General features: G+C 35.2%; 1 protein-coding gene and 1 pseudogene across 10 annotated transcripts in view; both read right to left on the bottom strand.

The window, feature by feature from the left end:
- Window positions 1–24,496, bottom strand: part of CNKSR2 (connector enhancer of kinase suppressor of Ras 2) — a 265,333-nt gene that overhangs the window by 194,967 nt on the left and 45,870 nt on the right. For all 10 annotated transcript variants that reach the window (XM_019666991.1, XM_019667006.1, XM_019667049.1 and 7 more), the window contains exons 2-4: window positions 17,503–17,666; window positions 10,847–11,049; window positions 490–577 (exon numbers count right to left, since the gene is read on the bottom strand). In XM_019666991.1, the coding sequence (XP_019522536.1) occupies window positions 490–577; window positions 10,847–11,049; window positions 17,503–17,666 (455 nt within the window). The remainder of the gene's footprint in view (window positions 1–489; window positions 578–10,846; window positions 11,050–17,502; window positions 17,667–24,496) is intronic.
- The window catches only part of LOC109395197 (rab GDP dissociation inhibitor beta pseudogene), a 41,621-nt pseudogene continuing 39,057 nt past the window's right edge, over window positions 21,933–24,496 (bottom strand).

Below are 24,496 nucleotides of genomic sequence, written 5' to 3'. Positions count from 1 at the left end.
CTTAGATAATATTCAAAGTAAAAATATAAGGTCATGTAAGTGGATCAGTGTTAAAGGTTATTATGTATATTTATTTGTACGTTTACCTATATAAGTGCAACTAATAGCTGTACTGATAAGGAACTAATAGTGTTTTAGAGCAAAAGTCTCAGATTGTTATCCAAATGGGGTAATTTACCTTTGTGAAAGGCAATATAGTCAGCTTCACTAAAAGCGTGAGACTAACAAACTTATAAACTTATTATAATGGTGCCACTAGAGGTTCAGTTTAATTTTACATCTTCTGGTGAATAAAATCCTTGTTTATTGGGCTATATGAACAATTTTCCATTGAATAATTACATATTTGGTTTCTTTAGAACCATTTTTCTTTGAATGAGACACTCCCAAACCAATATCTTATAAACTCTTGGTAAACAGAAATACTTCTCATTGATAGAATATGAAATAACTAATAAACTAACAAAAGGAAAGTTTGTCTGCTACTACCTGTTGCACAATTGTTGTCAGTTCCAAGCAGAGCTGTATGACATTATTCCTTGTAACTGAATAGTCTGTGACAGCAGCAAATGGTGACCTACAAAAGAAAAAGAAAAATTGTGATTAATAGGAACAGCTTTTGAAAGGTTCCAAAATACAGTAGCCTAAATTAAGATTTCAAATAATAGGAAATAAATTGTTCTGAAGTTTATATAGCGATAAAAGTATTCAGGATATTTTTAAGGAAAAAAATTGAGGGAAATGCTTAGAAGAAAATTAAATTTAAAAAATATAATATTTGCTTTCCATCAAATTTCTCTTTTTTTAGTCCTTAATATTTAGAAGTTCTTTGATACTTCTTAAAAGGTCTTTTCACTACATTTAAAATAAATCAACAAAAAAAGGAGTGCATTAGGCAAAGAACATTTTAGTTTACTTTCAAATGAAGCAAATATTTTGCATAGAGTAACTTCTTGAAATATTCACAATTAAGAGCTAGCAATATTGATAGCTAACACCAAAAACTTAACTATGTGCTAGTTACTGTTCAAAATGCTTTACATGTACTAAATAATTTTCACAATTCTTATAAGATAGGCGCTATTATTATTCCCATTTTACAGATGAGAAACCTGAGGTAGAGAAATGTTAAGTGACAACTAGAAAGTGCTGAAGCTGGTTTTCAAACCCAGGAACTCTGTCTCCAGAACTTCCCTCCCCCCACCCCACACACAAACACTAATATATTGCATCCATGAACTTACCTAGATTTTTATTTTGTACTAAACCAATTACTTATGTCATTTCACATCCTTTTAAGAAGTTGGTGTACAAATAATATATACAGTATGTGTGTGTGTGTGTGTATAGGGAGTATCAAAAAAATGTATACAAGTGGACACTTTGGTCAATGTTGCTCAAGCAGTCCACGGTAATCAGAAGTATCTGAACTCTGATGGTAACCACTTAGAGCATCTCTTGCAATTGCAGAAGTCAAACATGACTTGTATTCATCTTTTGTTATTGGTATAATTGAGTATTACAATTGATACAGTTTTCCTTTCTTAAAATGTGTATGCATTTTTTTGGCTATATGTACAGATGTGTGTGCATGTATGTGTGTATATATGTATATATCTATATAGATATATAAATATATCTATATATAGACATAGATATATACATATATGTGTGTGTGTGTGTATATATATATATATATATATATATATATATATATATATATATGAACATATACATACTGGTATAAGGTCTATATTTTCAAGATTGTTATAGACAGATAGCAGCAGTCTTTCCTAGCAAGTGTTTTTTGTAGGACACAATGAAAGGCTTTCCAAGCCACCAAATGAATTCACAGTGGCCTTCCACTACTTCCTATCCTCTCTTTGTTTGTGAATGTCAAAGGTTTTTGTGGGGTCGAAGCTCATGATTTGAAAGGTCCAGTTTAAGGAAAAGAAAACAAAATCCCGAATATAAAAGATGATATGGAGGTAAAAATTTAGTCAAATTACTGGAATCTTAGTGCTTTAGATCTCTATTAATCTCTTTAGGTAATTTACTGGAAATGCTTATATAGAACTGCTTCCTGGTTAGAAACTGAATTTGTCTCTTTTCTAGAAAACTCTACAACTCAAGCACCTCCCACTGTCACAGGGGTCCATGTAAGAGAAAGTTCCTTTACTTGTTATATTTTTTAATATTTAATATAGATTTTTCGCTATTTTTTATTTTGGACATTCTAATAGCTATGTAGTGGCATATCATCATAGATTTAATTTGAGTTTCCCCAATAGTTACATATCTTTTCCATATTTATGTTATATATTATCTATATCTAATAGTTATCGATATTCCCCTAATAATTTTCTAATCAGTAATGATGCTGAACATCTTTATGTGCGTATCAGCTCAAGCTCTTTGCCCGTTTTCTATTTGGAATTTTGGTATTCTTACTATTGAGTTTAGAGAGTTCTAAATATACTTTGTGATCTGTAATATATTGGGTTGTAGGAAAAGTCATGACGTATTTTTTCTGTTTTTCATTGCAAAAAATGCATCATGATTTTTCCGACAACCCAATAGTTCTTCTCAGTCTATGGCTTGTCTTTCCATCCTCTTAAATGGGATCTTTAGCAGATCAAAAGTTTTTAATGAGGTCCAATTTATTGATAATTTCTTTTCTGGATTGTACCTTTAGTGCAATGTCTAAGAAATCTTTGCCTGAACCGAAGTCATTTCTCTTCTAAAAGTTTTATGACTTTATTTTCTATATTTGGGTCTATGATCCATTTTTGAGTCAATTTTTTGCATAAGGTGTGAGGTTTGGGTTGAGGTTCGCTCTTCTCCTATGCCTATGCAAGTAAGGGTTCTATCACCATTTGTTGAAAGACTATTCATTCTCCACTGAATTGCTTTAGCTCTTCTGTCAAAAAGCAGCTAGCCATACTTATAAAGATGTAGCTCTGGACTCTCTGTATATCTATCCTGCCACCAGTACCACAGTTTTGATTTCTGTAGTTATATAATACTTAAAATGAGGTAATTTCTTTTTCAAAATTGATTAACTATCCCAGTTGCTTTGTTTTTCAACATAAACTTTAGAATCACATTGTATGTAGCTATAAAAAATCCTGCTGGGGTTCTTCAGTGAATTTCATTAAACCTACAGGGAGATTGGTGGAGAACTGACATCTTTACCAACCTGGGTTTTTCAATATATAAACACAGTATGTCTCTCCATTTATTTAGGTCTTGTTTGATTTTATGCATCAGTGTTTTATAGTTTTCACATATGGATCCTATAGAAATTTTGCTAAATTTATATGTAGACATCTCATTATTTTTGGAGCAACTATAAATTGTATCATGTTTTTAATTTTTGTTTTCAATTATTCATTTTTAGTATATAGAAATATGATTAATTTTTGTGTATGGATTTTATTTATTTATTTAATTGGGGAATTGGTGAGGGGGACCAGCCAAGTTGTTGTTCTTAAGTCTTAGTTGTGGAGGGTGCCAGTCGCCATCTGGCTGCGCGTTGGCAGCTAGTGGCCTCTAAGCTCAAGGTGCTGTGTTACAATCTTAGTTGAAGGTGGGCATAGCCACCATCCTATGAGGGAGTCAAATCAGCAGCCTGTTAAGAGTGCATTGCTCTAGCCACTTAGCCATCCAGGTGGCAGCTCAGCTCAAGGTGCCTACTTAGTTCAGTCTTCGTTGCGGGCGGGCGTAGACCACCATCGAAAAGGCAGTCTTGTTGTTAGGAGCATGTGCTCTCACCAGCTGAGCCATCCTGCCACAGGCTGGCTGCTCAGCAGCAGCTCAGCTCAGGCACAGTGTCACTGGCCCATGTGGGAATCAAACCGGTGGCCCTGTTGCTCAGAGCTCACGCTCTTAAGGTAACTCTTAATCAACTGAGCCACTCGGCTGGCACTGTGTATGAATTTTGTATCCTACAATCTTGCTAAAATTCACTTACTATTGATAGTTCTAAAAGACATTTTGTAGGTATCTTGGAATTTTCTCCACACGGACACATATTATCTGCAAATAAGGAAGTTTTGTTTTTTTTCCTTTCCAGTCTGTACAGCTTTTATCTATTTTTCTTACCTACTGCCCTGGATATGACTTCCAATACATTATTAAATAGTAGGGGTGAGAGTGGACAGCCTTGCCTTATTCCCAATCTTAGGAGGAAAGCATTTAGTCTTCCACAATGAAGTATGAGGTTAAACAATTAGATCTTCAAATTTACTTAGTTGAATTTTATTTTTTCACACACCCTAATTCTTATGCCTTAGACACTTTAAAAATTGATATAATGATATATCCTCAAAACAGAATGGTCTTGAAAGGTATTTCAGGAGTAATCAGAACCAAATTCCTTCTCAAAATGAGAGAAAACAATACACTTCCACTATAAGTAGCAAAATAAACTTCTATAAATAATACTTTTGAACATTTTTAATGATGTCATTGTACAAGGTGATACACAAAGTGATCTGTAGACCAGCAAGTATAGCTTGATTTGGTAAAGCCACATACGACTGCAAGAAACATGAGGTGTGAAAAACAGCAGGATGGAGGTTAAAAATAGGCAAGTAAACCATGCATTGAAAATAAACAGTAAAGCTACCAACTGTGATTCATCTTTGAGGTTTTTCCTCTGGGAAAGTTTGCTGTTTCATTCAGGTCAATATTTAAAATGGGAGGAAAAAAGGAATTTTGTTAGCCTTAGATTTTATTTTAATTAAGAAATGTAAGGAGTTGGTTTTTGAAAATAAATCTTACTTGAATGGAAGCTCCACTGAAATTGGAGTTTTATGAATTGTAAATATTTTTTCCCTAGCACCCTAGCTCTTAAGTTTTATTTCATAAGTTTTTAAATGATATTAAAAGATAGCTCATTGATGCCTTCCATGTAGAATGATAAATAAACATTCCATAAATAAAATTTTATATAGCAATTTGAAGTATCAAGAACAAAAACAGAAAAGTGGTACTCTTTAGTATTTGAAGAGAAATACCAGTGTGCAAATAAATGCTTAGATATGCTGCATTCCTAAAAATCACTTCCAAAATCCTTAAGAATCAGTCAACATTCAAAAGGAGATGTAGCATGACAAGGGAATATGGTAAAGGAGAAACAAGGGCTTTGGTATCAGGCAAAAATAGACTCAAATTATAATTTTCATACTAGATGAATGGCTTCAGGGAAATTACTTAATGTCTCATGTAAAATGGGGATAATGATACCTGCTTTGTGAGAATTCAGTGAGTTGATATATGTAAAGCTTCTAGTTCAGTATCTACAGTTAAAGATTTTCACTTATTCTTTCTTTTCCTTTCTCCTCCCTTCAAGTGACATAAAGTAAAAATTGCAATAAAACCTTATCATATTGCTGTGCATGCAAATTCTCCCCAAAATGTAATAAAAAATTTAATGCCAAAGAATGTATTGCTTTAAAAAAATTAAACCTGTTGTTTTGCATCAAAACAACCATATTTAACCAACAGGATTATACCATATTATATACCAAAGGAATAAACTGAGGTTAAAGACCCAATGCTTAGCAATATCTGATTGCAGTGGTCATTTTAAACCCTCCAAATTAAAGCAAATCTACACTGACAAATCAAAATATTAAGAATTTTTGGTCAACATCATTTCTATGGAACTTTTATAATTAAGCACTTATATAAGTTCAATGTTCTTTATAAACAAACAAACATTAAAAAGACAAGGGCAAGACACAATGTTAATCTTATATAAAGAAAGCATAAAGACAGATTAGTTCTGTTCCAGAACTTAAAATGAAACAAACAAAAATATTAATTAAATTTATTTATAGAAGAGTTAGACTTAAATCATGATTCTACAAGTTACTAACAAATTTTGTTCGTGTTTCTCCTTTGATATTACCATATTTCCCCATGTATAAGACACACCCTTTTTCGAGAAATGTGGGGTGTAAAAGCTGGGTGCGTCTTATATAGTGGCTGTAGATTTCAAATGCCGTAGATGGAACTGAGGACGAGGCAACATATGAAGACAGTGATTCGTCATCAGACATAGATGAGGACAAGCTAATGGTTGGGAGTTTTTTTTTTAAACTTTTTTTTAAAGATTTTTAAAATTATTTTTTATTGGGGAATTGGGGGAAGGGGAACAGACTAGTTGCTGTTGTTTTGTTCTTCAGTCTAGTTGTGGAGGATGTTGCTTCACTGGCCCAACCTGGCACCATCGTTGCGCTCTTCCCAGGCGAGGCAGATCAGTCGCCGGCTTCTGGACGGCCGCTCACAGTGGCTTGAGGGCCGCTCACTGAGGCTGCTGGCCGCTCATGCTGGCTGCCGGCTACACACGGTAGCTTATGGCAGCCCACTGCAGCAGGTGCTGCAACCTACGCCGTCGCCGGCAACCCACGGCAGCCCAGCTCCAGGTTGAGCTGTTGTTCAGCATCTTAGCTGTAGAGGGCAGTGTCACTGGCCCTCATATGTGGGATCCGAACTCGGGCCCTGCTGCTCAGAGCCGGTGTCCCATGCCATTTCTTAACCAATGCGTCACTCGGCCGGTCCATGGTTGGGAGTTTTGACAGTGATGAGGAGTTGTATTAATTTTATGATGAATAAAACTTGAGTTCAATGACTTTATATAATACTTTTTTTTTTCAAATTTCGGGCCCCAAAATTAAGGTGCGTCTTATACATGAGAGCATCTTATACTTGGGGAAATACAGTATAAAAAGGGAAATAAATTGTATATATTTCTCATGTAGCTTTGGTGAACAAGGACAAAGAATTATAGAATATTTGCGATTAGAAGAGAACTTAAGATTGTAGGTCTTATAATCTTATTCAAAAAAATAAAAAATTAAAAACAGAGGTTAAGTTCAAGGTTCCCCAGGACTTGAGGCAGAGCTGAAATTCAATTCTTTATCAGCCCCTGGGGCTCTTTTATACTACAATACATCAGGATGTATTTCAGAAGAGATTCACAATAATGGTTATGGAGAACATTGCTCTTTTGGCTTTTCTAGCATTGATTAATGTTTTGTTTCCTGTTTAGGTTGTAGGACACAATACAACAAGAGGGTGTGTGGAGTGTTGTCTTGTTCTTTTACTGCTACCTGAAACATATTTTTTTTTGATAGGGATAAAATATAAGTTAAATACTAATCCACTAACAATCTCTAATAAAAGTCTGGGCTACGTGTCATGAAAACGAATAGCCTCAACATTTCATCTGGCAGTTATAGATAAAATACTATTATATTTAAGTTGATTTTGGGACCTTGTGAAATGTATATTAGCCAAGAAGCAGTGAAGATATTCACACAACCTATGGCAAGAGGAGTGAGCAAAGTCAAGCTCCGAAATATAGAAGTAGGACTCATCACTTGCCTTACCTCTTTTCCATCACCACTAAAAGATTAAAATCTATGAAAAGGGGTAGTTAATATGATACAAAACTATCCCAAATGACAAAACATTTCATAGAAAAATTTCTTCAAATAGGAGTTCTCACTTACTTGTAACTCACAACCAATCTATGCATTCCAGTTTTCATGAGTTCTAAGTAAAAACACTCAACTATTTCTGGTAAGGTCACATATATCCTGATTACCTTAATCTACCACATACATTCAGTCCTTACCCTACCTAATCTCTCAGCAGCATTTGACCCTACTGACCACTTCCTTTTCCCCTCAAATTCTTTACTCCCATATTAAATGTTTTCACCACACACACATACAAGGTAATTAATTATGTGAGGTGATGGGTGTTTTGACTAACCTCATTGTGGTAATCATTTTGTAATATATGCATGTATGTGTATCAAACTATCATGTTGGACACCTTAAACTTATACAATGTTATATGTCAGTTATATCTAAATAAAGTTGGAAAAAATAAAACAACACTAAAATCTCAATAAAAAATCAACCAACTTACCAACCAACCAACAGAAAACTCTTTACTGCCTTTGCTTCCATGACATCACTCTCAACTAATTTTCTCCTACCTCTCTGGTTAGGCCTTCTTATTTTTTTCCATAAGCTATACTTCTAATCATCCTTCAGTTGTTGGTGGTTCACAAAGCTCATTCCTCAACCCAGTTCTCTTCACTCAAAAATATTTATTGAGAATCCACTATAGGCCAGGAACTCTTCTATTGTAGATAACTGTGATATCACTGAATAAAGCACACGAAAATCCAAGTTTTCAAGTGTACATGATATAAAGAGTACTCAGACAAAAACAATAAGAATAATATTAAGTAAATTATGCAGTGTGTTAGAAGGGTCTAAATGTTATGGAAAACAAATTGCAGGATAAGAAGAATCTACTCCACAACTCTCCTTAGACTACCATATTTATATATCTATGACTTTAACGATCACCTATATTTTAACTATTCCCAAATCTCTATCAACCACATATCTTTTATGAGCAGCAATACTCTAAAGACCTTTTCACTTGAATATTCTCCAGCCATCACAATTTATCGTGCCTGACACTCAATACTTGTCTTCCATCATAACCTGCTTCTCCTATTTTGATGATGGCGCTACCATCCACGGAGTCAGCCAAGTCAGTTTCCTTTTATTTACAATGGATATCTCCCTTTTCCTTAGTCTCTTAGATCTTACCTGTCACCAAGTCTTATTTATCTGCATAAATATCTCTAACATTCTTCCATCCTCATTGCTGCTGCTCTAATTAAAAATCTCAATAAATTGCAGTGGAGAGGATCAATTCTGTAGTCAGATGCCTAGATTGAATCCTGGCTCCGCTGCTTACTTGCTGTTTGGTTTTGAACTTAACCTTTATAAGTGCTAATTTCCCTACATAAAATGAAGACACCTCTCCTATGGTTACTTTATTTAAATGAGAGAGTGGCTGGAGGTATTAGCACCAAAAGTGATTATCCAGAAGAAACAAGGTGAGTTCCTTAAATAGCCTCTTAACTGGTTTCCCTTCTTCTAGACTTACTCTCCTCTAATGTTTCCCAACACTATAGAGCCCAAGTAATCTTCAAAATTCACCGATTGAACACAACAGCTCTCCATTGCCTTCAAGATTAAGTCCAAATGCTTTAGCATAGCAAATTGTTTTCTTCTTTTTTTCTCCTTTTCTTCTTAAAACTTAAACTGTTAAAGCATCATCATTATAGGCAAGTCAGCCTGGAGCTGAACTTTTCTGTGAATTATCTTCAAAATATAAACTTTAGTTTCTTTTTTCAATTTACAAAAGTCTTAGCAGAAGATTTAAAAATTATCACAAAGTTGTCTTTTTTTCCCCTCTAAGTACATATTTCATTTTTATGGTCAAAATGTTAAATTGCTTTTTATTTAATTGATCACCATGGTATGATATAACACAAACTAAGCATTTTGAGAACCTTTGCAGTAATGAAAGCAAAACAGATGATCTAAATGATTCCCTTCAGGGTTTTTTTGTTGTTGTCACATTTTCTATTCCTATGAAACAAACATAAAACATCATTTATGTACTTCATGGATTGTTATGTGTGTGTCTGCATGTATTTTTTTTAAGGTCTCATAGCTAGTAGTGGCAGAGGATTTGAACTCAGATTATTCACTGGTCACTCTTCACAGTCCCCAAGGAGAGGCCAGCTTAGACCTTATCTTCTCTCTGTAAGTCTCCAACTGCTCTTCTTTCATCTCTACAGCAGGGGTTGGCTGCCTGCATGTATTTTTGTATGTGTACTCATGTGTGTTTGATGTGAATTGGCATTTACTAAGAGCATCTTTTTAGATAATAAAAATAATGGCACTATAAAACATTATGTCAGATGATAAAATTTCAGAAACTATTATAGTGTCCTAGAAGCCATTTATGTGGTTTTATAAACAGCTATATCTGTCATTAAGTAGTAAAAATATTCTCTAATCATTCTATTTATTGATTTAACAAGTACTGGTGTAAAAAGAAAATATAATGAAATTTGCTAAATATAAATATAAAGGCTGAGCAAATTTTCAATTTTAGGGTAGATAACAATATAAGAAGATACAACTAAAATCAAGTATGTCTTCTTTAAGCTTTCTGATTACTGAGAAGGCTCCTGAAACAAGTGTATTACATTACTTAAGGACTAAGCCATATTTTAAATATATTTTACTTATTGACCATTATGTAACTTGTAGAATTAAAGTACAGTTACTTTAAACAATTGGTAAATGTGGTTTAGACAATTATGAGAATTAATTTTAATGATATAATGCAAATTAAATATGATGTCCACTAATTAATTATCAAAAATCTAATAATATATAGCTTAATGCTCAGATTTGAATTTAATATCATGTTATATGTTATTATTAATATATTTAATTTTGATAATATAGAACTTAACTTTTATCTTAAAAATACAAATACTTTATTTTTAATATAAGGCCTCATATTTTTTAAAAAGCAAAATATAATGATATGTGTGTATATATATATAAATATATATATATATCTCCTACAGATATTTATTCAAGAAAGAATTCTGGTAAAATTATATATTAACAGAGTTTCTTATGATAGACAAATATATTTTAAATTTTGATTATTTAACCATATAGTATACCCTATACAAAAAAATTCAAAAAATGAAAGAGCTTAGTTTTCTTTAAACAATTGTAAACTGTTAACATTAAAATGTTTAACCACATATACAATTTTAATCTAACTCCTTCATTTCATATTATGAATCATGATTAGACATTTGTTATTTGACATTTTTCTACCTGTCCAATCCTTTCACAGGAAACCATTAAATAATATTATATTCAAACTGGTATCCAAGGAGGATTACTTATGAACATTTGGAAGATCTTACCTGTCCAACCAGGCAAGAAGACTCTTGGCTGCTCCAATCAGATCCACAACCGAAGTCAAAAAGTCGTTTGGCAATTTTCGGCTGGTTCTCCCATCATAATGGCCACTTCTCCTCCTCCCTGTTATAAAATTCTGTAGATTTTTGGCAGATGCATTCAACTTGTGAGAAAGGGTTTTTAGATTTTCTGTTTCCAAGCCATAATTCTGAATTATAAAAGAGAAAGAGAGTATATTTAAAATCAATATTTTATTCATTCATCAAGGTATTTACTGAGTACTTCACTATGTACAGGCAATGAAACTAGTGTTAAGAGTTAGAAATGTACAGGCAATGAAACTAGTGTTAAGAGTTATAAATGAATTAGACAGCATTCCTGGCCTAGTGGAATCCACAGTCAAGTGAGGATTTGGGGAAATGTCATTAGTCTCTATGTCTGCTGTTGCACAAAGTTATCTTTTAACTGCAGAACGTTGTCAATATGTTTCTATTGGTCTAGCTATTTCTATTTCCATGTCTAACTGCTGAGATTCACTTAAATGCAGACATAATTCTTCCAGCTCATTATGCCTTCCAGTCTCTTCATCATGCCCCCCCGACACACCCTTAATTACTTCCAATCTATTAGCTCCTTTTTCATTTCTTTCTTCCTTCCTATCTATCCTCTATCATGTGATTATCAGTGTATGAGGGTTCCTTTTTTTCCACAACCTCTCTGACACTTGTTATTATTTGTCTTGTTGATAACTGCCATTCTAACAGGTGTGAGGTGGTATCTCATTGTGGTTTTGCTTTGTATTTCCCTAATAGCTAGTGAAGTTGAGCATTTTTTCATATATCTGTTGGCCGTTTGTATGTCTTCCTGGGAAAAGTGTCTGTTACAGTTCTTTGCCCATTTTTTAATTGGATTTTGTTGTTGTTGTTGTTGAGTTGTATGAGGTCTTTATATATTTTGGATATTAGCCCCTTATTAGAAGGGTTGTTTGCAAATATTTTCTCCCATTCGGTTAGTTGCCTCTTTGTTTTGCTGATGGTTTCTTTTGCTGTTCAGGAGCTTTTTAGTTTGATATAGCCCCATTCATTTATTTCTGCTTTTACTTCCCTTGCCTTTGAGGTCAAATTCATAACATACTCTCTAAGACCAAGGTCCTTAAGTTTAGTACCTATGTTTTCTTCTATGCATTTTATTGTTTCAGGTCTTAAATTTAAGTCTTCAATCTATTTTGAGTTAATTTTTATATATGTTAACAAATAGTGGTCTAGTTTCATTCTTTTGCATGTGGTTTTCCAGTTTTCTCTGCACCATTTTCTTTGGTCTATGTTACCTATTTGTTCATATACTTGGCCAATAGCATGTCTGCCAAGAACCAGTTGTGACTCTAGACTGATTCAAGATGACCAGTGTAGTCTTAAGGAATTGGTGCTAAGTTCATACTGTTCTCTTTCAATTATACACATGCAAAAGCACATGAAAGAAAGAAATGAAGGAACACACTTAACATTTTACAAAATCGAGTTGTCCATATCTTCAGTAGTGGCAGATTTGCACTAAACACTAAAGTAAAAATATTCAATATTGGCACCACATATTTTACAACGTCAATGCTATTTTATTGAGCTCTTAATTTGAATGTAGCAGGTGTTTAGGTTTTATAATATTTTGCTTTATAAATGAGTGAGTCCTAAAAAGACTGCTTTAATGAATTTTTTACAAATAAATTATTTTGAGACGAATGAACCAAGCAATTATGTCGCAAAGAAACAAATCCTAGCAATTGCAGACATCAAAATTTTCCTGCAAAATGCCTATTATATCAAAAGTACATGAAGAATTAAATGAAAACTGTTTTTATCCTGTCATAAATAATTCACTTATACTTCGCAATAAAAGGTGTATTGTCAGAACATAAATTAAAGGCTACACATTAAACTATACATATTTTATTTATGCTTTACTATTTATAGCACAGTTAATATACTGTGCTGTCTATTTAAGCACACTAAATGATAGTTCATATACCTCCAAATCATGAATAGCTTACTCCTTTCTAGAATAATATGGTATATAGTCAGTACTTAATAAATATTTGTTGCATGAATAACAAGTTACCAAATAAACCTTTGATTTTCACCAGTTGCCATAAAATTTATTCCCCATCAGGACTAATTTTCCGACAAGGCAGATGAAAATATTCCGTAGCTTAAAAGAAACAAAGGAATTTGGTAATTATTGTGTGTCTTTATACTAGGAACAAAAACTTCAGAGTCAGAGGCTATGTAGGCAAGAGGAAAAATTACAGTTGTCTGGAGAAAGTCAGAGAACTTCATTCAGTAAGATAACATTAATTTAACATCATCTATGTGCTAAGCACTGGGTAGGAAGTATATTGGAGGACCAAAAAATCTAAGCAAAGAATTATGATGTGACACAAAGTGTAAATTGCCTTCCTTCCCATCACTTCCCACTTTGCACAAACCAAAACAAAATTCTCCTTTTCCTCTGAACACCCCATACTCTTTCACAATTGTCTTTACACATGGTATTTCATCTACCTAGATAAATTTTCTCCAGCTTTTTTGTTTGGCAAACATCTACTCATCCTGAAAAACCCAAAGCAAAGCCCACCTATACGTCGTGGACCCTCAGTAGTGTTAATAATTTCCTCCTGCAGTCTCCTGGGGTTTTCATTAAGTCTATATTATCTTTTAATGACTGTTGTCTTCTTTACTCGGCTGTATATATCTTTAGAGCACAGGCTGCCTTTTCATCTTTGTATTCCCCATGGTAGCACTGTTTGAACATGAATATATAAATGTTGAAAGAAGAAATAAATACAGTATATATATGTAAGGGAAAAGTAGAAAGGCCAGTAGACACATTATAGTTTCAAAGAGATAAGACATAGTTCCCCATTCCCAGCAGCAGAACTACAGGTCTAGTAACCTTAGCCTGTTGATGAGGGATCTTAGCCTGATTTTATAATGGCATGTAGAAGTCAGTCAGGATTCAGTGCTCAGAACTTTGCTTTATATTCACTGGAAAACATCTGGTGAATAAGCTGAAAGATACCTGCGTTTCTAACTTGCTTATTTATAGCTATTAGGAAGCAGTGAGGAGGAAGTTTAATATTTGACCTCTTTGGGGAATGTGAGCAATTTATTGCTGAATAAACACAGAAATAATAAATTCAGTGTTTTGATTTATGGTTTTCTGTGTTAACTTCTAGAAGAGCTCAACCACATAATGAAGTTTTCCCAAGAAAATGATGTAACACTACAGTGCTTACACCCAGAACTGTAGGGGGATTAAAAGTCAGCATATGAAGGGATTTACCATAGCTACATAGCTTGAACATCAAAAGGGTCTTGTTATATACTCTGATGCCATCCTTTTAAGTAGGTCAACAGAGCTTGTTCACAGGTCAAATTCCAAAGCCTAGAGGTCTAGACTATCTGTAGGTAACCCCATAATCATCAATCCTTCCTTCTTCAAACTGGCAGTGTAAGAGCCTAGCATATGAGTGGTTCACCTACAGGGAGCCCTGCTTATGAGACATACACCCCGGACTTCAAGCTCTCACATACCCAACTATTACCGTTATAGCAGATTTGGCAAATATGGGACTGCTAGATCTCCAAGCCACTTCAATTGCACCGTCAAGGCCACACTGCCACTTCCATTGTACCATCATGGCCACTCTGACTTGCATTTGGAGAATAGTATGCAAAAACACTGTGGACCCTTACCTTACCCCAAATAATCTTTTATTTCAGACATGATTTCTGTGATCTGATTCAGATAAGGGATAGAGTGTACGTGTGTGTGTGTGTGTGTGTGTGTGTGTGTGTGTGTGTTTTCTGGTCTGAACTGACTTCTCTGATCTTGGGACTAGGGAAACAGACCCCCAAACTATCATGTGAAAAACGTGTGAAGACTATCGCCACTTTCAAAAGGTATTTATTCATCAGTCACTCTTGCCAGGCATTTGTGCTACACACTAGCTGTTCAATAAGCATAGTCACTTTTCCCACATAGCTTATAGTCTAGTGAAAGAAACAGACATTAAACTGATATACAAATATATAGTTACAAAACAACATGAGGGTTAAGAAAGAGAATAACAGTGGAAGGCTAATTTTAGGCCAAACAAGGGTGAGAGAGTGACCAGGGAGTGTCTCTGATGGAATGACAATTAACGTTAAGACTGACATGTTTAAGGGGGAGGTGCTATTCAACCAATATGGTTTCAAATTCTACTGCTTTAGACATTGCTTTCAGTAAGGTCTTTTTTCCTTGCTTACCCTACTGGCTTTTAGTAAAATTTGAAGACATTATTGATGTTCCTTAATGAAAATTATACTCCCCACTGCTTTTGTGACAACTCTTTCATATGCTTCTCTGACCATTCCATAAGCCTCCTCTGCAGCTTCCTCTTCTTCCTATTCAGCTGGTGTCAAGCTGCCTCCTTTGTTCTTTTATATTCCACAGGCCCTCCTTGGATGATCTCTCTATCTATGGATTTAATTCCAATATCCTTGAGATGCCAAAATCTCTATCTTCAGCCACTTCTCCACTCCAAATTCATATGTTCAACTGTCTGATGATTATCTTTTCCTGGATAACCCAGAGATGCCTCAAATTCAACAAATTCAAAACTAAATTTATATTCCCACCTAAATCTATTCTTGCTGTTACTGCCTGTCTTCATTAATGCAAAATCATCTACTCTATCTCTATAGCTAGAAAAGATGGAGTCATTTTCAACTCCTTCCTTTATCTCACCCCTCATAGTCACCAGATCTTCTCTACTCCTGTTGCACATCATTAGTTCAAGTCTTCCACATAGCCTGAGTAGAATACTTTAAACATGTCATAATTATTCTTCCTGTCTTCAGTATATGGTCATTCCATTCTATCCTTTTCACTACCATCAGTCAGTTTTTAAAAACAATTATTTCAGGGCCAGCCGAGTGGCTCAGTTGGTTCAGAGCTTGCTCAAGAGTGCGAGCTCTGAGCAACCTTGTTCGAGTCCCGGCCTGAGCTGAGCTGCCGCTGAGCTGCCAACAGGTGGCAGGATGGCTCAGCTAAAAAAAAAATCAGTAAAATAAAAAAAATAAAAAAAATTATTTCATCATTCCTGCATGGTTCCCCAATGCTCACACTAGGAAGTACAAATCTCTTATCATGATGTTAAGGTACTTACAGTCTGGCCCTGTTACTCTATGTTTTAAAGTCTAATTTTCTACCACTGTTTCCCACCTATTTTTGTCATCCCAAATAGCTTACCATTTTTCAAGCACACTAGGCATAATTTTTATTCTGTGTGCCTGTGTACATGTTGTTTTATCTACTTGAAATACCCTTCCCTCTGTTCCTCCATCTACCAAACACACGCTCATTAATCCTCTAATAGGCTGCTTAAATATTACTTCTTTTACAATATAAACCCATCTATCTTAGTCAAACCTAGGTGTTTTCTTTTCTGTGCCCCCATAATACTTAGATCATACTTTTATTTTAGTAGTTATACGACAGTACTGTGATTATTTGTATGTCACTCTCCCTCCACTAGGCTTTTCAAGAGAGCAGAAACTAGATCTTATACCTAACACACATACTGCTGAGTGTATTAATTGATTCTTGAATTATGTTTAATTACTTACTCATTTCTTATTAATCATCATCATCTTAACAATAGTTACTACTTACTAAATGCTTACAGTGTGTGAAGCACTGAATTAGGTACTGTGCAAACACTATCTCATTTGCTTTTCATGCCACCACCAAAAGGTAGCTGTTATTATCTCCATTTTAAATAAATGAACGAAAGCTATGATGAAATTACTTGACCACAAGGGTCAGAAATTGACTGAGCCAAATTTCAATCCCTGATTATTATATTGGGTTGTCGGAAAAGTCATGATGTATATTTTATGTTTTTCGTTGCAAAAATGTGCCATGACTTTTCCGACAACCCAATAGTTCTAGCCCCCTCACAAATATCTGGAAGAATTTAAAACCTCTCAGGTTAGTGTTACCTTACCTAACATGGAAAAAAAAATCTATGTTGCTCTCAGAATAGCTAATGTACTAATATGATCTTGCAGGAATATTTTGACACTGATTTATCTTGTCTTCTTAGACACTGCTCTTTTCACATACAAAAGGAACCATATAACATGCAATATTCCATTTTCATTGGATATATACATGAAGAACACAATTAATTTGATTATTTTAAGGATGATTTTTCTAAAATAGATTACTTAATATTTGTGACACTAAATCAAAACTTTTAGAAGGGAATGGACTTTATATCTCATTATATACAATTGGATATCCCAAATGTTGCTATGAAAACTCCCTTGGTAAGCTCTAACTTAAGTTTTTCAAGTAACTAAATGTAATGTCACCAGTTGAGTTACAAGCCTCTTTAATTTGTAATTTGGCACTGTATAATATACCAAATTCAGTGAAGGAGGAAAATACTACATCCAGTTGATTGAGAATTAGGGATATTTTTTCTACTTGCATTTAAATTATTTTTAAAAAGAGTCGGAAAAGGAGAGAAATAAAACCTAAAAAAAGGAAAATAATGTTAAAAGGAAAGAAAAGAGACAAATTGAAGTTTCCCTTCCCACCAGTTTTATGTCTTTACCAGTGCACACAGAAGGTCAACTGCTTCCAAGATCAGCTCCTGATGGCCAATGCGGCTGACCCCCAGATCTTCTAGCTCCTGATGTGTAATGCGCAACAGCTGGTCCCCACTGATCTTCTCCCTCTCGAAGTTCTTAATGTACTGCTGCAAACAGTCATCAAGACCTGCAAGAGAAAACGATGGAAGATCAGAATTAAAAAAACAAAAACAAAACAGTTGAACCAAATGAATAGAAAAAATTAAAAAAGCATTAACTCTCACCAAGCCAAAAGTTCAGTCCATTTCAACTCTTAACTAGTTCAATCGTCTACCTTTTCCCAATCTATCTATATATGGACTGCAGTGGTGGGGGGAGGAAATCAATTTATCATCTCCTTAGTTGTTAGATTCCTATTTGAATTTGCCTCAGCAATTACTGGAAATCTTTACCTCTCATCTCAGCAGTTCTCTTTGTTGCCTATTTCATAAAGTGTGCTAACAGGCAGGTTCCCCTACTTCCAAGCTTATCTGCATCCCACTCCTTCTTCCTTCTTTAACCCCATTGCAGAGGGAAGGGTATCCTTCTCCCTTTACAAGGCTTATTGAGCTTCCTGTGCTCCGGAATCCCAAATTCTGCCACCTTAACACTACTTCAACAATTAAACCATTAAACGCTCTCTGTATTTCAACCACTTCCTATTCACCAACTCTTTCTATGTTCAAACCACTGGCATCTTATAAACAAACAAACAAATCCCTTTCCCCTTTCCTTGATCCTACTCAGGGCACTTCATAAGTGGTTGGCTAGGCCACAGAATGGGTGAGCGTCAATCACCTATGAAATGTCCTTACACAAATGATGAACTGGACTAACCAGATTTTTTCTCTCCAGATTTTAAAGTAAGAACTACCAAGAAAATGAGGCAATTTGCAAAAAACTGAAAGGTGTTGGTTATATCAAATAGGGAGATGAGAGGCTATAATGGGCTACGCAGCTGAAATTATGACAAAGCAGAAATTACAAGCAAGTAGAGAAAGCAGAGGTAGGTTAGAACAATTGTGAAAAGGGGAGCAAATGCCATAACAGATTATGTAGCCATTGAGAGAGAAAGAGAGTCAGTCCTGAAAGCTGCCTGGTTCTGATAGGGTCTAGTACCAAGGCTACACATGCCTTTACTCTATTCGCAAACTTTCTTAAAAGTAATTTGAGATACCCTGTAGTCTGTGTACACTATCTTCTCTTTCTTTCATTCTCCATTAGTATGTGTACATTGCTCTCTCCTGGCTCTCTTGCCTCTTTGTCCATTCCTTCTCAGTCCCCTTTCAAGACACTTTCTCCAACTGTCCTAAAATACTGTTGCTCTCCACACCAGGGACCCCTTCCTAGTCCCCTCACCCCTCATTCTTTACATTCTAATGGAACAATGTCAACCATGTCCATGTCTTTAACCACCATTTCACACTGCCAGGTCAGACCTCCCTCATGAATGCCATGCCTACATTTCTACACATCTCAACATGTCCACAACATCTCATTTCCCCCTCCAGTGGAGTCTTCCTTGCTGTATTCACTGTCTCAATGAATGGCACCATCTATTCCAGTATAAAAACCGAGTATATGGAAGCCATCTCAAATTTATCCACTTTCCTTATATCCCTGCATCCAAACAATCTCCATGTCCTAACAATTGTTTCTCTGAAATATTTTTTACATATAACCTTGCCTCTCATTCTCCACTGCCATCTTCCTAAATCAGGCCATGTTCTCTCTCTCACCTGCAATAAAGCAGTTTTATGGTTTTCCTGCTGCTAGTTATGATCCCTTCCAATTCATCTTTCCCAACATAAAAATTTTGCTGTCATTCTCTGTATCAACATTTTTCAATGTTTCCTTCTATTTATGACAGAATAAAATCTGAACTCCTTTATACAGTGTTCAAGGCTTTTCCTGATTTAGACCTTGCCTTCCTAGTGCAGACGCATTCCAGACACCCTCCAAACGTCTCAATCTCCCACTCTACAGACCTCCATTACAACAATGCCCACATTATAATTCTTTGTTCCCATGTCTGTGTGCCCAATAATAGCCTGGAAGTTCCTTTAAGTTGGGCATTTTGTCTTCTGAATTTGGAGAACCCAGGGCTTAGTACAATGACTGACACAGAGTGGTGCTCAATAAGTGTAAACTGAATAAATTAGACATTTAATTTTATGCTGTATAACTTGGCCATAACAAAAAAGGAACATTTTACATAAGAGCTAATTCTAAAAACAGAGTGGGCAAAAAGCGCTTGGTACATGGCATTTTGAGACACTCATATCTTGATACATTGCAGAATAAATATGAGATGGAATGTTATTATTTTAAGTTGATTCTCTTATAATTCCTCTACAGAAAGGAATGATAAAGGATCTCCTTGAGCACCAATCTAGCATCATTATTAAGGTTACAGAACAAAGCATGTACTAAGTGGCAGTATACAAATAAAGGAAAGAGGCTCATCCTGTATCTCATCTATTGGTGCCTACTTTAATTACTGAGGTACATTACCCTACAATATAGGAAGTATCTTGGCTCCTACATTGAAAGTGTAAAATATATGGTAAATAAACAGCTAGAGTATCATAATGAAATTATAATAATGTCACTTTATGTCAATATATGTATTTATGAATGATAAGGTGCTTTTATACATTTTTCTCACCTGAATTATAAATAGTCAATGAACTTGTAATATTTTAGAGTTGTTGTTTTGACTGAAAGGTCAAAATCAACATCTCAAATTTGTATATGGAGAAAATATGGTTCAGGAAGAGTCATCTACAAAAAACACAAAAATGAATACATTATAGAAAGGGCTAAAGGCCTAAACGTCATGATTCTAGGATCTATGCAGCATACATGTAATAATTATATTCCTCTCACTCACTCGTACACTATTTTATTTATAGTAGAGCTATCCCATTTTCAAGAATGAGAAATTCTTTAATGATTATATGACTAGGCTTGAACACTGTAACATTTATTAAATAGATAAAATGAGAACAAATATATACCAGATTTTTGAAATGTTACTAATACCCCATTTTCCTAAGATTTTAAGCTCTAATGTTGCGTAGATTGTTATTTAGATTCCATGAAATTTTACCTGTTCTCATTGATATGTTATAAATAACTCTAAGTATAGTTTATAACCTCCACTTACTAATTCTCACCTATTGTTCTTAAGAAAATATGTAGAAAATAAGTTTTGAACCATACTTGAAACCACACAAATTTACCATGAAGAAAATCATGTACTTGTCAACAGAAACATTAAACAAACTATACACTATTTTGTCTAAGACCACGCCTTGAAACAATAGAAAAGAAGGCCTAAAATTATTACTACGACATGTCTCTGACTGTTTCAGTAAATCATACTGCTTTCCACCATCTGCAGGGAAGAGAAATGAACATAATCATAGATCTAGAAAGAGGTTACCCCAATAATAAAACATTTACAAAATGATGACATTTGAGATATATCCTAAGGATGCATACATTTTCAGTAAATCAATGGTAGTACAGAAGAAAGATGAACCGAAATAAATAAATCAATCCACTATAATGTGGAATAGAAATGGAATATGCAACTTATTAATGTTCAAAATCTTTTTTTTGGGGGGGAGATTTTCCAGAGTTTGGCTTTATTTTGCTGTACAGAAATCACTTGGAGCCATTTTGAGACAGACATTATTGAAGCAGAGGCTCTATCAAATCAACAATGCATTGCAGCTTGGTCCGTGGAAGAAGCCACACCTGTGATACAAAAGAAGCTTCTACATTTACCTGTTTTAGGATAGGTTTCATCCCCCTCTGCTCGCATCAATTTTATTAGGTTAAAACACTGCACACAGGCTTCCTGCAAAATGACTCTCAAAGTCTGGAGTTCAGTTAAAATTTTAGGACCATATAAACCAATCTTATGGCTATGCTACATGGGCACTGTCATAATACTCGACAAGACACAAAATGTAAAGCTATAGGGAAAACTTAGGGATGTTGTCTCAAATTATGGAATATTTGATTTCAAGTCTTAATGTCAAGAGGACAGATGGCTCACAAGTTGTACTGATCCAGCTCTTAAGCAGCAGAAGCACATAATAGCAAAGGCTACACTGATTAGAAGATACAAATATGTATCAAGTTCTCTGTATCAGTATCACAACTTTTTTTTTAACTTATCCTCCACTAGAAAAAAAGCCAGCATTGGTTAAACTGTACAGAATGTGGTCATCTGCCAATTCTGAATAGCCACTCCATGAAAACAAGTTAACACATGATATTAGAAAGGGGAGGACTATTTACTGGCGCAGTGCTCTGCAATCCCTCAGTTTCAATTACAAAAGCAGGCCTTACAATATTGATTTCATACAATACGAATCATTTGTCAAATTTTAAGTTTGTCCTAATTAGATGATAGCATGTAATGCTGTTCATCTTCCCCATATATATCATTTTCCTTGCGTTTCATTTCCTCAAAGTCAAAGTCTGATCCTGTCATCCTCTTATAGATGTGTCTCACATCATCACAGGTTGTCTGAAAGTGAGTTGTAGCATCATATATACAGGAAATAAAGATCTCTCTTTCTGTTCCCAAATATTTTGGTACAAGCAGGTCACTGATGCTAACAAATTTTTGTTCAGTTGGTTCCAAGAGCTCCAAAGCTGGTTTGATTTCTTTCTCGGATTCCTTGGTCTCCACAGTTGTACTGACTATGGCGATGTACTTTGCCTTGTGCTGCCATGTTGTGTGCAGAAATCATAGATGTCTGACTTCTGATGGACCTGGTTCTGTGGAATAATAATCTGGCAGGACCTGGCATCATTGGTGTTCTTGATAGGGTAGCTGAGGATATAGATAACTTGGGTCACCTGACCCACTTTTCCTACCCGATCTTTTACACAGCTGGGGTCACAGATGAGCTTCCTACAGTGAGCAATCTCTCCTTCAGATTTAACACCAATCACTTTTCCATTTTGCACAATGATTTCTTCAATTGGTTTATTCAGCATGTAGGTACCTCTATAAACATCACTTACCCTTGCAAATCCTTGTGCCAGTTCTCCAAGACCATAAAGTGGATAAAGTTATGGGCTTTTGTCATATCTTGCCAAAGACTCACTGTAAAGTTTAATCCTATTAATGGTTTCACAACATGGTTGATCTAAATAGTCATCAGTTCTGTAAAGTGCCAGGACATGACCAGTAATATCTATAACATCTTGGCCCAAGTCAAATTTTTTATACACCTCTCTCATTGCAGGCTTCTTAGGATCAATGCCCTCAAAAGTTCTAGCATCTTTTTCATCAAAGTTGGCAACATATGCTAGAAATTTTCTGAAGCAAGGTTTTACAAACAGCCATATTAAGCTAGATGTCAGGCTTCGGCTTCAATGCCTTCCACCTTGTAGATTTTTCCTCCTTTATAGACAAAACTCCCTTCAGTCTCTTTGAAATCCAGGTAATGAGTGATCTCTATATAAAGCAGCATCTTAACCAGCTGACCATTAGCCATAAGGAACTTGGAAATTTAGTCAACATTCCAGTCTCTTCCTCTCCCCATTAATGCTGGTGGTGCTCCTGGTATTTTAAGTCTTTTGCATAAATCCTCCAGAGGTGTTACAGATGCACTTTACCCTCCATAATATGGGTTTCTATCTATGTGAAGAACTTTTTTTCTATTCACTCACATTATACCTGACAGGATATATTCCGTAAGGCCCGTACTAGCGCGATCACGGGATGTTAGAGGATGACTATCCCTACTCCAGGAAGCTTTACTTTATACATCATTTTACACATAACACATGGGTTCTTATCTAAAAATAGAACACTCCCTTGATGTTTATAGCAAAATATAAAAGTGAAAATTCATTCATTAGAGTCCTGTTGCCACTCACTATTTACTGTAAAGAATAAAGATTGACATGAAGATTTGTGAGGACCTGTTGTCACTTCTGCAAAATAAGGTAAGGAAATTAAAACAAACATGCATCAATCCAATATCCTTTTGCTTCCTCATATACAGGAATGAAAATTCAAGGCAGAGGATCTTACTTTTAAGCTAGTTTTCAGTCCTCTCATTTCACTGACACTGCTTTTCCCCAAGATCATCAATGACCAGTAACACCAGATTCAACTGCCTCATTTCCAATCTCATTCTCCCTAAACAACGTATTTCTCTATTTCTACCATTGTTTTTCCAGTCTCAGAACTGCCTTGATTACTCGCCAATTTAATCTCTTATCTTTTCAGTTTGTGAGAAACATAGTTTCTTCATTTGAAATAGCTTTGCTCTGTCCTTTCATTTCTGATCTCACTGTTACCAGCTTACCCATGCTGTACAGCCTGCCCTCATGCCTAGCTGCTCTTTCTGGCATTAGTCTGTCCAGTCTATCACTATCACATCTCTAAAAACACTCTTTGATCAAGCCACTTCCGGGTTCAAAAACTTCAATGATTCCTCCTGCAAAAAGGTGTAAGTTGAAAGATCTTTTTAAAAAACTGTTAACTTTTGACTCAATATTAGGAGATCCAAGATGACAGAGTAGATAAACACTGTGACTGCCTCCTTCCATGAACACATTAAAATTACAACTAAATTACAGAACAATCAGCCTGGAGAACCGTCTGAAGTCTGGCTGAACAGAAGTTTTATAACTAAGGATATAAAGAAGCCATGTCAAGATTGGTAGGAGGAGCAGAGACAGGAAATGGACTGGTCCCAAACCCACATATGGCGGTTGAAAATTGGAAGAGTTATCTCAGCCACAGAGGTTCCCCACAAAGGAGCAAGGTACCCCAGACCTCCACACCAGATTCCCCAGTCCGGAGTACTGGTGCTGGGAAGAGGAGCCCCCAGAACTTCTGGCTGTGAAAAACAGTAGGGATTCTGAACATCCAGGTGGGAAAGGAAGCTGTGGGAAACCCAGATGTCCTCTTAAAGGGCTTGCTCAGGCATTCACCCT

The sequence above is a fragment of the Hipposideros armiger genome, unplaced genomic scaffold, assembly GCF_001890085.2.
Source record: "Hipposideros armiger isolate ML-2016 unplaced genomic scaffold, ASM189008v1 scaffold_13, whole genome shotgun sequence".
NCBI lineage: Eukaryota > Metazoa > Chordata > Mammalia > Chiroptera > Hipposideridae > Hipposideros > Hipposideros armiger.
The sequence above is the reverse complement of the archived record's forward strand: the minus strand, read 5'-3'. Positions and strand labels throughout refer to the sequence as shown.